The 13819-nt window shown below is 39.8% G+C and overlaps 2 protein-coding genes and 1 long non-coding RNA gene across 7 annotated transcripts; 1 reads left to right on the plus strand and 2 right to left on the minus strand.

Moving 5' to 3' along the window:
- Window positions 1–748: 748 nt before the first annotated feature.
- On the minus strand, window positions 749–3757 carry atp5mc3b (ATP synthase membrane subunit c locus 3b). 2 transcript variants are annotated; one of them, XM_083527287.1, is made up of 5 exons: window positions 3617–3757; window positions 3352–3423; window positions 2454–2531; window positions 2097–2287; window positions 749–1087 (listed from the first exon to the last, which is right to left on the minus strand). In XM_083527287.1, the coding sequence occupies exons 2-5, from the start codon at window positions 3388–3390 to the stop codon at window positions 973–975; spliced, it is 423 nt and encodes a 140-aa protein (XP_083383413.1). In that variant the 5' UTR covers window positions 3391–3423; window positions 3617–3757; the 3' UTR covers window positions 749–972. The 2 variants fall into 2 exon arrangements, with proteins under 2 accessions (XP_083383413.1, XP_083383414.1); XM_083527288.1 differs by having other exon boundaries at window positions 3533–3663.
- LOC310718475 lies at window positions 1745–2163 on the plus strand. The gene is made up of 2 exons (XR_014531170.1): window positions 1745–1873; window positions 1921–2163. It is a non-coding gene; the product is annotated as an uncharacterized lncRNA (long non-coding RNA).
- Window positions 3758–4616: 859 nt separating the features above from the next.
- On the minus strand, window positions 4617–13531 carry lnpk (lunapark, ER junction formation factor). Of its 4 annotated transcripts, none has more exons than XM_083561354.1 (14): window positions 13388–13531; window positions 12091–12139; window positions 11946–11987; window positions 11673–11860; window positions 11539–11597; window positions 11118–11158; window positions 10499–10582; window positions 10347–10398; window positions 10053–10256; window positions 9813–9918; window positions 9159–9229; window positions 8889–9053; window positions 8690–8776; window positions 4617–6301 (listed from the first exon to the last, which is right to left on the minus strand). In XM_083561354.1, the coding sequence occupies exons 2-14, from the start codon at window positions 12115–12117 to the stop codon at window positions 6174–6176; spliced, it is 1254 nt and encodes a 417-aa protein (XP_083417480.1). In that variant the 5' UTR covers window positions 12118–12139; window positions 13388–13531; the 3' UTR covers window positions 4617–6173. The 4 variants fall into 4 exon arrangements, with proteins under 4 accessions (XP_083417480.1, XP_083417481.1, XP_083417483.1 ...); XM_083561355.1 differs by having other exon boundaries at window positions 13384–13434; XM_083561356.1 differs by having other exon boundaries at window positions 5599–6301; window positions 9813–9903.
- Between the last annotated feature and the right edge of the window lie 288 nt (window positions 13532–13819).

A 13819-nucleotide genomic window follows, 5' to 3' on the forward strand; every position in this document is an offset into this window, starting at 1 on the left:
GAGAAGGTGTGTGTGTGTGTGTAATATATATATATATACACACATACACACACACTTATCTTCGGTTGATCATTTTAATCAAATTTAAATAAAATGTGAAACCATATAAAGCAAAATTCCCACTTTCATCCACAATACAGTTGCACTCTGCCATCTGTATCCTACACCCTGATACACTCCTTATGGAAATGTATAAATAAAAATGTGAGAAAACCCTGATTATTAACGTGTTAGACATTATATATGATCATAAATCATACTGTACAGTCGTAACAAATAAGTGTGCACTTCTTAATTAGTATTGAACAGCGAATGGTAGACACCGCCCTTATAACACACACTTAGCGCCCTCTACTGGAAGAGCGGATTATTTAAGGATGAATGCAAATTTCTGGAGGTGTGTATAGTAGTTAAATATAAAGTATTAAAATACTAAGTTCTAGTAATGCAATATCCTGTAATTGAAATCCAAAAGTATGTATTATTGCCGTCTTTATCATAATCATTGACCAGATACAAACTAATTGGTTGTGCACGCACACACCGTAAGACTTCAATATAAAAGTCAGTCTAAACTACAGGTTTTATTTTCGTCTCATCCTCTATCCAGTTATTCATGTGATTCAATGCTTGTTCACTTGCTGATTAGACACCGATGAACTTATAAATTAATAAATGGAACCACCCAGAAGAAAAAGTCTAGGACCAAGTTTGAATCAAACATTAATAAATAATTCACGCATCAGGGTTAAATAGTGAAACATGTATTTTAATCCTGTAATGGAATACATTTTTACAATACACGTTCTTCTGTTTAGTCTGTCAGCCTTCCACTGCAAAAATCTGGAAAAAATGTACAACTGTCATGACGCCAACGTACAACACTCTGCAGCCGGTACGAGACGCTTGAGGGTCGTCACGGCCGGGGGGGGAGGAGGAGAGGAGAAGAGAGGAGGAAAGACTGCACAGACTTTACATTGCGAACAGGATGAGGAAAGCAACCATCAAACAGAACAGACCCATGGCCTCAGACAGAGCGAATCCCAGGATAGCGTAGGAGAACAGCTGCTGCTTCAGAGACGGGTTTCTGGAGAGGGAGGGGTACAAGAGCATGAGAACTTTGTTTAAAACACTGTTCTGATCCAAATTACATCTAATATATTTTATTATCTGTACAGCGGACACATGAACGTCCAGTAGATCGTTAGCAAAAACCTTTTCATAGGTCACCTTCGCTTTTGCACAAGTATTTCACACCATCAATCTACAAAAATTATTTTAATTACATAACAAATTAAATTTAAAACTTTCATAAATATTCATCCCCAACTTTTTATAGCTTTTTATTTTTGATTAATGGACAATAGTTGTGAGCTAATTTAAAGGTTACCCCAAGACAAAAACACAGATTAAACTATAAAAAAGGAATCATACAGAATTTAATATAAAGTAAAACTCAAAAACAGCCATTCTGTTGCCAATGCTGAATAATTCAACGCTGTACATAAAAGCTAGAACTGTTCATGACCGGTACTGAAGGAGACCTGACCTGGGTTTGAGGAAGGTCATTAAAAGTAATCCTGCAGGACCGACCGCTAGGATCTTATCCTACCATTAGTTTTACTCATTTTACATTCAGTTATTGATGCATTACAAAATCCTCCCCTTTTAAACTTTGCCTTTTTATAGTGGCCTCATAATTAACCCCTGAAATCTACAACTGCAGGAGGTGGTGTTAATTGCTGGAACTATTAATAAAAAGCCACAGTTTTTCCGGGTTGCATTACAGTATGAGAACGGCCTCCAGCGACGGATCAATGAACCGTGCTGTTTATACTTTTTGTTTCAGTTCAGCATATTTTTATAATTCAGAGTCTCTTTTTGTAATAAAGTTTAGTACTATTGTACAGAAAACACCAGGTTTATCATTTAAACAAATACATTTTAAAAACTATCCTCCGATTCATCATTATCAGCAAGTACGATTAAACCTAGCGATTGGTGAAATCCATTATTGGTCGACCTTCACTGACCATCTCAAAAAAATCACTACATGTCCTCGCTGAGGTTTGGTTCTCTGTAGAACTTTGCCGTACCTGGCGTAGCCGATGATTAGACTTCCGAACACTGTTCCGATTCCGGCTCCTGATCCGGCCACTCCGACGGTGGCGGCTCCGGCACCGATGAACTTGGCGGCTGTGTCGATGTCGCGACTCAATGCGCTGGTCTGGAAGCCCCTCAGTGCGACCTGGGACACGGTGCTCTGTGGCAGGAGGACTGGACTGGCCTGTCATGAGGGACGGAGAAATGATCAGGATAAAACGCCTAAAAAGGATCCGAGATCCATTTAGACATGAATAAGTGTTTGAGGCCTCTTCTTAAGATTACACACTATTCTGGAGCTTCTGCACTTTTCCACCTCAGTTCTTTAGAGGAGCGTTTGCTGAACTCACCTCGACAGATTTGCCATCAGGTCTGGAGAGCACCGAGGCAGAGAGAGGTCTGTAAAGCGCCCTTGATCCAGAGCGGACCTGAAGAGAGACAAGATCACACATCAATGGATTGTTTAGACTCCACGCACCAGAGTTTTTCCTCCAGGTGTCTCAATGCTTCTACGCAGATTTCTGCACATCATTTGGCTTGAATGCACATAATTTAGAATCGTTTCTACACAAAAACGAGAACATCGAGCTTTATTAGAAGGTCGGTATTGGAAGTGCAGCATTTAGAAGACCATTCCCACTTTTGGTTATTATCCAACACACCATACAGCTCATCTTCTCAAAGTCCAAACAGGACACAAGATCTGAGTGTATTTTATAATTTTATGATCAGCCTGGTTTTAACTCTGGATCAAAACATCTCAACTTTCCCAGCACTGATCCTACTGAAGGAAACCTGGGATTCACCTGTAACAATAAGTAATACAAACTTAGAGATCTGGATTCTCCCAAGATCCTGGCGATCCTGAATCCTTACCATGGACAGCAAATCGTTATTGAATGATAAAACTCCTTGCACAGTCCAGGCAGACACACAGATCCTGTCCTACACTGAATCCTCAATGTCTTTAGCTAGCAATGGACAACTAGCCGAGCTGTCACCAAGGACTTTATCTCCACTGCGGCCTGATTTACACAAATCCAGGCGGGAGATCAAAGTTGGGGATAGGAAGACATTTTCACATTAGTGCAGTTTAATCTCCAAAAGCGTTACCACGGCAACGCTGCAGGCGACAGCTTCCGCCATGACCTTGAATACAGAAAAGGTGCACTAGCATCCACATTAGCATTAGCATTAGCATAAAATAGGGGGGGGGGACTCGAATTCAGGGAAGTATTAAACACTCACCAGTGCAGGAGAGGACACGAATTTGGCGCAGGCGTACATGTTTGCACCTCAGCTCCTTCTAACGTTGAGTATCTGCACAAAATGAAAAAGAAGGCGGTTAAAGGTCAATCCGAGTTTACACTCCAAAAAACATGCAATCGAACCGGAATTGAGTTAAGCAAAATCCCGAAAATATATTTACCACCAAACAAACGGGGACAAACAACACAAAGTGGAAAGATTAATCCGGATTGCTGAGGCGCCTCACCAGCTCTCCTTCACTTACCCGGCTGCAGAGGTCGAACCGCTGAGGATCCACTGCGCATGTGCGCCACTCTTTTTAACCCGGATAATGGGCGTTCCGGGGAGAAGAAAGAATTCCGACGAATCGGGTCTTCCGCAACGCGATTGGTCGAGGCGTGCACGCTCGTCGATGCTCTAGCCAATCCCAGCGCGGAGGGCCGGATTTCATCGCGTGACGCTGTTCGCCGATGAAGGTCACTCTTTCGAAACTTTATTAGCAACCCCAGTGTGGACAAATGTTTATTTTATTTATTATTTTCAAGAGCTCGATATAAAACTATAATTTGTGAGTTTTATTGTATTAAAAATGAAGAACGTTTCAGATCATCATGACGCTGAAACAGCAGTAAAATGGTGTCTGATGATCACAGCACCACTAAGCTGCCACTGTTGGGCCCTTGAGCAAGGCCCTTAACCTTCAGCTGTATAAATAAGACCAGTCTGTAAATCTAAATTAATGGAAATGTTAAAATATATAAAATGTACTATATGGACAAATGTTTTGTGACACCTGACGTTTTCATTTATATGTGGTTCCTCTTTGGTTCTCCTCCACTTAAACAAGGAGACCCACTGTGTCCCAGCAATGCGTCCATGCACATAGCCACCTTCATTAAGATACATGGGTTGGATTTGGTGGGGGATCTCCTTCTATAGAGCTCCAAAAATATTAAGCACCTTTAGGATGAATCTGAATGTTGACTGCACCCCAGGTCTCCTCACCTTCATCAGTACCTGACTTTAATAACGCACATGTGGCTGAATGAATCTCCACGAATCTAAAAACAAAGAACTAGTGGAACATCTTCCCAGAAGATTGGAGGTTAAAACAGTAATAAACGGGGACCAAATGTGGAACGAGATGTTCAGAAAGGACACATCAATCTTATTCTCAGGTGTCCACAAACTTTTGATCATATACTTTGTATTTGCTCAAATCAGATCATCTTAACACACATCCGAATCTGAAAATAGACACGATTCCAAAACAAATCTTTATTGTATGCACAGATGTTTTTCGAGGTTCTGCGTGCAGAGTCAAAACCAGAAAAATAATAAAAGTTTGTCTGATACAAAATACTGAATCAGACACCTCATTACGTATTTACTATGAAAGCTCGATCACGTGCTGCCGAATTAGAACAGCTGGATCTCAGCGTGCAGAACGGAGACTGCACAGCTGGATCTCAGCGTGCAGAACGGAGACTGCAGTAAACACGCGCGTATTGCACATTTTATTCAGCGCACCATTGCTGATCTGGTCATTATCTGTAACCTCGTAGTGGTTTAATCTGGACTTCGAGTGCGTTTCATTTAATGCACTCATGAACATCTGGATTATTCCACGTAGAAACGTGCAGGTGTAAATGTAAATACGTCCAAATCGCCGTGGCACAACCCAGGGAACCTTTTTCATAAAGCGACAGATATAATACAGAATATTGAAATTGTAGGCAGTCGGTATCATTCAGGGAGAAAAATATCATGATACAGAAACCGGATTATAATCTGAAGTGTAAACGGATCAATTCGCATCAAGATAGGATCGCGATCAGGTAAAAACAGGGTTGCAAAGAGGCTGAACATTTACGGTAAATTCCTGAAAACTTTGGGAATTTTGGAAATATTCCAAGTTGAAAAGTTGCCAGAAATATATGGAAATTACTAAAAAAATAATTGGTGAAATTTAAATAAAGTAATTTAAATAGCAGGTAAATTTAAATAAACTATGATTAAATTGTATAATTCTGTTGCACAAGTTTACACACAGCACGTTTTAAAACAGATTTATGTAATATTCATGTAATTAACGGGAATATTTGCTAAAATGGATATTTTTTGACGTGCAAGTTCTCTGATCAACGCTAACCTGCAATTTTGTAAATGTTTATTCCCATTAATTCCCATTGAAAGTTTCCAGACTTGGAAAATACCTGGAATTTTGCAACCCTAAATAGAAACAGCTTCTGCACCTGTCTGTTTTTTTAATTGTTTTTTTTTTGTAAAGGCACCAAATATTCAAATAAATATCCACAAGCAATTAAAAACAATCAGAACACAATCGGATGTAAAAGTGAAATGAGTGCGACTGGCAAACAGATCGAAAGAATGCACACATTGTAGTCTGAATCTGTAAACAAATGAAATAATACCAAAACAAACAATCTGTGTGGTCAAAAAAAACGGAGTAAAATGATCCAACATTAAAGTCGATTTAAAAAAAGAAGCATACTGATACTAGAAAATCGGCGTTTCCTTACACTGCTATAGCATTAATATTGAAATGACATTGTCATTGCAAACACACACACCAACTCTCATTCCTAAACTCCCACTGGCTCAAACAGAACACATAGAAAATACCGAAGCTTTTAGGAGTGCACTTTTTTGCAAGTAATACTAGAAATTGGCAAAAAAAAAAAAAAAAACATACCTAGTGCAAAATATCTTTCAGCAGAACAGAGACCAAGGAATAAATTAAAAGCTGCATTAAACTGGCTAAAACATTCAAAACATGGCATTCGGAGCATCAGGTGAACTCAGATCTGAGCTTCAGGTTCTCCATCCTTAGAGGGGGCGGGGCTTTCCTCTGTCCCGTCGCTTGTGGGCGGGGCTTCCTCTTTATCTGGCTCTGGTTTGTCAGCACAAGCTGGAGGCTCGACATTTTCTATAAAGAAATCATTGTTACTGTCAGTGATGTCAGCACAGTGAGAGAAAATCAGGGAATTTCATAATTATTCTTTTATTTATTTATTCCCCCCCCCCCCCCAATCCAGCATGCAGATTAGATCTCGATCAATAGTAAAGGTCTGAGGTCAGGATCACTGTCAGGGTTATGATATATTACATTTTAATCTATTTAGTGTCTTTCCTAGCTTTAAATATTTGGGGAAAAATAATATTACATAAAATAAAAAAGTATATTCAAAATTATATTTTATATATATAAAAAATATGGTCTGATCAAAGGAACGAAATGAACTGAATGACTAAAAAATAAATTAAAAAATACATTTCCAAAGAACTGAATCACTCAAATGACCGATTTTCCCATCACACCACTGTGAATTAGGAGTTGAGCTCAGAGCTGAGAGAAAAGACCAAAAATGTTCTAAGACCCGGATTGCGGAAGGCGATAAATTGTAGAAATTGAATGTCAAAAAAATCATACCATTTATAAGACAAACAAACAAACAAACACACACATACATACATACATTCAGACACTAAATTAATGCATGCATGTGGCTGATTTGGCACAATAATCGGTGTGGAAGAGAACAAGTGTGAATGTGGACAGACTTGTGCGTCTCCATCACAAAACAACTTCTAAAAATTACTTTTAGAAAAAACAGAGAGAGAGAGAGGAGAGAGAGAGAGAGAGAGAGAGAGAGAGAGAAAGAGAAAGAAAGAGAGATGTTACGAGCTGTTACGGCTGTTTTAACGTTCAACATTATGACCGTCTCCATCCCAGCACACAGCGATGAAAACCTACACCCACCGTCTCTCTCTCGTTTTTGTTTTATTTTTGTGGGCTTTTAAATCAGCAGCCAATTATAAACACCAGAAAAAGCGTGCGAAGACACCGCACTTTACGACCGACCGCCAATCAAATTCTAATTTTAAAAGGATATTAAAACCTTTCGCTTGACACCAGGGTTGATTTGTGGCGAAGGTCCTTTTTACGGTTTACTGTAACGTGTCGTATTCACGTCGCTATAAAATAACGTTGCTACATAAACCTAAAAACATTAAATCGTGGAAAGTGACATCCTGCATACAAAATACCTCAGTATCTTGTTTGCAGTGAAACAAACACTATATGGACAAAAGTAGCAGGACACCTGACTTCCCAGCTATATGTGGTTCTTCCACAAATAATCCCCGTTAACTTGAACTAGGAGACCCAAACCTGTTCCAGCATGACAATGCCCCTGTGCACAAAGCCAGCTCCATGAAGATAAACTTTACATTGTTTGGGTTTGGTGGAAGATCTCCTGCTATAGATCTCTAAACCCTAGTGAACACTTTTGGGATAATTTTTTCATGCTGACTGCTCCACAGGCCTCCTCGCCTCACCTACATTACTAATTGACTTTACTAACACTCTTGTGGCTGAATAAATCTCACACAAAACCACACAAGTGCACACTAAAATCTAGAGGAACATCTTCCCAGAAGAATTGCGGTTATTGTTAGAGGTCGTCTGATTTGTTAGTTTTGCCGATTATTTGTTTCCACAAATGTCGCCAAATTCAATTCCAATAGTTTTTCCGGGTTGCGTTATACAGTACGAAAGCGGCCTCTAGTGGTGAATAGCTGATGCCATGTTCTATTTATTTGAAGTGGTTTTTTTTTATTTTATTTTTTTATTATACATTTTCGATGCAACTGTTCCTTTAATTGGAACGTTACTTTTTGTTTGAGTTTGAATGCATCTTTTCCTCAATATTTATTATTTGATTTAATATATTAATATTTATTTAATTTAGCACTCCTTCAGGATCTTTAAAATTTTTCCATAATAAAGTTCAGTACTATTTTATATGAAGTGTTTATTTATTTGTATCTTTTTTTATCCAGTATCCATTTTTAAATTTATTGGTTGATTAATCGGTTATCAGCAAATACGATAAATCCTTGATATCGGTTGACCTCTAATTAATACAACAGCAAATGGGGACTGAATGTGGAATGCGATGTTAAAAAATAAGCACAGACACACGTTTGTGGACTCAAGTGTCCACAAAGTTTTGTCCATATTGTGGTTCACAATTAAGCTCCAAGGTTTCCGTGTTCTCCTTGTCTTACAATACTTGATCTACGACCATCTGAAATGATTTCACTTGATATACAACAGTTGGGTGGCAGCATTGTGAAAATATTGAGCAATATGACATCTCTAGTGCAGAGTGCAACAAGGTCTGAGAGTGTATCAGTAAGAAAGAACTGCTTTGAGTGTGTAGGAGACAAGAGACAGAAAAACGAGTGTGTGTGTGTGTGTGTGTGTGTGTGTATGAGTGTGTTAGAGGAGTGAAGGTGTGAACGATAGAACCTGTGTGGTCTTGGCTGAAACTGTGGACTTTGCTCCACGGTGTTACACCTAGTGAGGAGTGGGGGCGAGGACTCGACATTACACTTTCTAAAAACACACACACACACGTACAAATAAAGCTAAGAACATCCGACATAACACGGGAACCGGTGCTGCTGAAAAAAATCAAAGGATAAAGTGTGTGTGTTTGTGTGTGTACCCTCATGGGCGTCGCTATCCTCTGGAGTGTTTGATGCCGCTGAGGATTGTGGTTCAGGGGACTCTGAGCGCAGACGGCGTTCAAAATTGAACTCCGGGAGTCGGGGGGCTTGAGGCCGCGTCTTCCTCGCTGGGTTCATGAAGTAGCAGTAGGCACAACGAAACGCTAACAAACAACACACACACACAAACACACTCTCTCAATATGCTAAGCAGGATAAATGCAAACAGGAAATCATTTAACCGATATTCTGAGGTGTTCAAATCTCACCCAAAAATTCAAACTCCTCCTTCAGGGCCATACCATTATGAGAGAAACACTGCTGACAAATCAGAGCGTATCTGAGAGACACACAGAGAGAAAGAACGAATTGAAAACACTGTTTTCGGCTGCAAGACATGAACGGGACACATTATATAGGACTGATTAGCTGCAAACAAAAACACAATACTGTTCAAACAATACTGAGGCTTAACCAAAAATCTGAAGCATCAAAAAAAGGCAGCTCTGAACTTCATTACAAAAGAAAATAAATAAATAAAAGCACTGAATCATGACAATATGCTAAAGAAAATTAATAAGTAATATATAATGAATAAATGATAAATATAAACAAGCGCTCTCCGTGCAGCGGCATGACAGTGATTCGCCTCTGGGGGCCGCTCTCGTAACGACAGCCGAAAAGAATTCTCTGTATGGATTTTTGCCGAAAGCCATTCAACTATCGGTGCCGATTAATCAGCAAAATCGATTCATCAGTCGACATCTATACATTAAAGTTTCGAAATGTATGTATCCATCTTCATGGACTTGTCAAATTCTAAGTAATCGTGTGTGTGTGTAATATATATATATATATATATATATATATATATATATATATATATATATATATATATATATATATATAGGATGTAAAAGCACCTGTTCTGAGGTCCGTCTCCCACCAGGTACTCGATGACCCGGTCCACTGCACTGCGCTCTCGGGGAAGGATGGGTCGTGCAATTGGCGGACCTGGGGGGTGCATGCCTGAAAGGTGACTTCCCCGTCATTATCATAATCACGATGCATTTAAACAGAGAGCGAGAGAGAAAAGAGAGATATTGTGTTTAAAATCTATAATAATAGTCTCAGAACAATAGTTTAGATGAAGTGCCTCTGACCTGTTCCCAGTGCAGGTGAATAAGGGCTCATGCTCCTCCTTATTGGTGGTGGTGTCTGCATGCCGCTGCTCAGGGCTGGACTCGGTACCGAAGCTCCAGTGGTATTCTCAGGGGGACCACCGGGTGCAGTGCGGAGGGGCGTGGCTCCAGGTGGTGTGGGGCGTAGCCCGGGGGTGGCCATCGCAATGTGGCGCAGTCGAACCTCTGGTAGAAAAAAAATCAGCATGTTTTAGACACAAACCGCATATTTATAACGTAGCACAAACAAACAAGCTCAGAAGAACACTAACACACCTTGTCCAGGTTTGGGTGTCATCTGGGGTCGAGCTGGAGTGGCTTCCGCTTCCTAAATAACAATACAATAAGTGAAAAATGCGTACAAACAACCTGCGTGTTTTCGATGCATTTTCTACAGGTTCTGCTGAAGCACAAAAACTACGGCCCACCGCTTTGCTCTTTGAGTCCGGGTCGAATCTTTCCAGGATCAACTTGGCGTTTTTGTACGTCTCTGTTTCCATCACCTCTTCCAGCTGGAAAGACGAACAGTTTAGGTGGTTGGTAATATTACGCTTATGAATACATTACTTTTTGTAAATATGCAGAATAGAATTAGTAGATATTTTATTGTCTTTGCTTAGTGCAAGTTCACAGCAACGAAATGCAGTTCCGCATCTACCACAAGAGACAAGTGCAAAAAAATTTTATAAAAATAAAACAAATATATGTTCAAGAAAGAAATAAATGGTCTGGCAGTAAAAAAAATGTGCAACATCTGTGCCACAATGCAGGAGAGTATTGCGGCAATTACAGAAAGCTGATTGGCTGTTGGTCTCATTCGTAGTCGTAATACAGAGAATTATATTTGGACCAGCGAAAGAAAAAACTACAAACAAAAAACATTCTACGGTGCTGCGGAAGCGTTTCTACTACATGGACATCAGAAAATTAAGACCCGTTTCAATGATTTAAGACCGAGAACAGCGAATTTAACACTATTCAAGGCCTAAAATTGAGAATTGACACGCAGAACTGACGACACGGCGAAAGTTCACAAAACAAACTTACGATTTTTCTTTTCGCTGACTTGAGATCCTCCAATTTTTCATCTGAAACACACAACAGGTGAAGATCGCTGATCATAACGTCATTATGCCGTAATGTTGGAACTAATTACTGACTACGATCAGCTGTTTATTTAAAAGTAGGACCTTTCATTCATAAATAAACATGAACCCAGGACTGATTTGGCTTCCTGACAAAAAGCTACACGTGAAAATCAGGAGGAAATGGAAGAAGGAGGAGTGAAGTTAAAGTGGGCACAGTGCTGAAACGTTTTTCTCACGTGTACATGAAAGTAAGCACAAGAGAGGGATTTTTTTTTTGCTTTATGTCCACCTGGTCAAGAACCAATGGGAAACCTGGTCGGAGTTTCTACTCTCATTTTGTATAAACTATATAACTCCTAGGTTTTAGATGAAGAACTCACTGTTTCTTTCGGTGCGTTTGGAGAAAAGGATGATGAGCAGCTTGCGAGCGAACCACACGCTGCAAAGACAGAAAGGGAAATGAGTAAAAATCGTACACGTGGCCACACGATTTGCACACAGGATGAAGACTCACAGTGCCGGAAAGGCGATCAGAGGCAGAGCGGTGACGACTCGGCCGCTCCATTCTGCAGGCAGGTAGAGGTAATAAACACACAAGCAGGTTAACAGGTATAGAGTGGCAGAGTAGAAGAGCAAATGGCCGACCCATATCTTCTGCATGCGCTGGTTCTTCCCACGGAACTCCTCGAGGTCCTTAATTTCCTACAAATCAAAACACACAAAAAGGACACTTTTTAAAAATATTATATCTATAAAGCACACAATTCCAGCTTGAGTAGTTCTTTACCTTGTCTAACTCCTCCAGAAGTTCTACTGTAGGAGGTTTCGCCTGGACACACGAAACAAGATTTAAGATCTAAGAAGGAGCTAAAAAAACTTTGGGTCAAATTCATCTTTTACTGGACCCTTGGTGTGAAGAATAACGTTCCTACCTTCCACCTGGAGATGAAGGCCCCCATTACTGCTGCTTATTTTCTCCACCTGGATGAAAGCAAAGGAGGAAACTGAGATCCTAAATGATACCCTGTTGAGACTCAGATCCCAAATAGGATCCTTTTCAGACTCATTTCCCCAATGGGACCCTACAGAATTTCAGATCTCCAATGGGACCCTGTCAAAACTCAGACCCCAAAAAATGATCATGTCAAAACTCAGATCACAAATCCCTGTCGAGTCTCAGATCCTAAACAGGACAAAATTTTGATCCCCAAATGAGACCCTATTAAAAATTACATCCCAAATAAGACCCTAAGGTATTTCAGCTCCTCAGTTGGATTCTGTCAAGACTCAGATCCCATATCAAAACCGTGATCTTAAATTCAGAACCTGTCAAAACTCAGATCCCAAATAAGACCCTTTAGAAACTCAGATCCCCAGTAGAACTCATAGGAACTCAGATCCCCAGAGAAACTCTGTCGAGACTCAGGTTCCCAGTGGAACTCAGACGCCCAGTGGAACTCAGACGCCCAGTGGAACTCAGACGCCCAGTGGAACTCAGACGCCCAGTGGAACTCAGACGCCCAGTGGAACTCAGACGCCCAGTGGAACTCAGTCAAACTTAGATCTCCAATGAAACTTGGATCTCCAATGAGACCCTTTCGAGACTAAGATTGCAATCCTGTAGAAACTCTGATCCCCAATAAAACCCTGTCTATGTTTAGGAAGAACAGCTTCTACATTTGAAAGCCGAACTGGAGTGACCCGGATGAACCTACAGCGCCATCTTGTCACGTGTTGGAGAAATAGGGCAACAACTCATTGGTTCATTATCTACAGGACAAAAGGACGAACAAATAAACGGATAAAGGGCACCGTTATATCTGTTCTGCCCTTTAAACTCTGATTATATACAAAAAAGAACAAATACATCAAAAGAAAAGAGTTAATATATAAATAGAAAATTATATTGTAGAACTGATTTTGCATCCAAAGTCTCAATGTGCTTTGGGATGAAGACATAAAGAAACAATATATACATATTCAAATAAAGAAATCAAAGAATAAAATATCTGAAATATATTTTTTATATTATGGATTTAATTCATTGCAATTTCCACAGAAACTCTGCAGGGAAACATAAACCTGACCCACATGCTAATAGCTCCATAACTAGCATTCCTTTCAAATAACTAGTAACCTTATTGTTTATCGGGATTTGCATTTATATTTCTTATGAAAATATTTATTAAAAGTATTATTTATGCGTCATATAACAAAATATTTACTTACCCGCAAAGGTTACAGCGACTGCGTAGGAAACTAACGCCTTACAGCAGCGACTTCCGGGTTTTGTCCCGGGGGGGGTTGGTTGGGAGATTATTTCAAAATAAAAGTCCCCCAACATGTACTGGCGTTAAAGAAAATGATTTTGTTCCTGTTAACCAAATGCACAAGTTCATGGACATGGAGAAACCACTGATCCTACTTATTCTAAAAGGTTTCTAGGTTTCTGATACACTTTTCTTCATGTGCCCAAATAATTAACTAATCTGATCTGGGTGTGATAGACCTGGAACAAAACTCACATGAGACACACGTGTGTGTGTGTGTGTGTGTGTGTGTGTGTGTGTGTGTGTGTGTGTGTGTGTGTGTGTGTGTGTGTGTGTGTGTGTTTTATCAATCTTAATAGAATTAATAAATACTTCTTCTTCTTCTTTTTTT

The sequence above is a fragment of the Silurus aristotelis genome (assembly GCF_946808225.1).
Source record: "Silurus aristotelis genome assembly, chromosome: 2".
NCBI classification, from domain to species: Eukaryota; Metazoa; Chordata; class Actinopteri; order Siluriformes; family Siluridae; genus Silurus; species Silurus aristotelis.

Bases quoted from the DNA above. Each gene is read 5' to 3' on its own strand.
- lnpk (XM_083561354.1), bottom strand. From the start codon at position 12,117: ATGGGGGCCTTCATCTCCAGGTGGAAG. The intron at 11,598-11,672 runs GTGAGTCTTCAT...CTGTCTTTGCAG, and splicing joins CTGATCGCCTTTCCGGCACT to CGTGTGGTTCGCTCGCAAGC. The intron at 6,302-8,689 runs GTTCTATCGTTC...ATTTCTTTATAG, and splicing joins TTTCAGCCAAGACCACACAG to AAAATGTCGAGCCTCCAGCT.
- atp5mc3b (XM_083527287.1), bottom strand. From the start codon at position 3,390: ATGTACGCCTGCGCCAAATTCGTGTCCTCTCCTGCACTG. The intron at 2,288-2,453 runs GTGAGTTCAGCA...CCCTCATGACAG, and splicing joins CTGATGGCAAATCTGTCGAG to GCCAGTCCAGTCCTCCTGCC. The intron at 1,088-2,096 runs GTACGGCAAAGT...CTCCCTCTCCAG, and splicing joins CTAATCATCGGCTACGCCAG to AAACCCGTCTCTGAAGCAGC.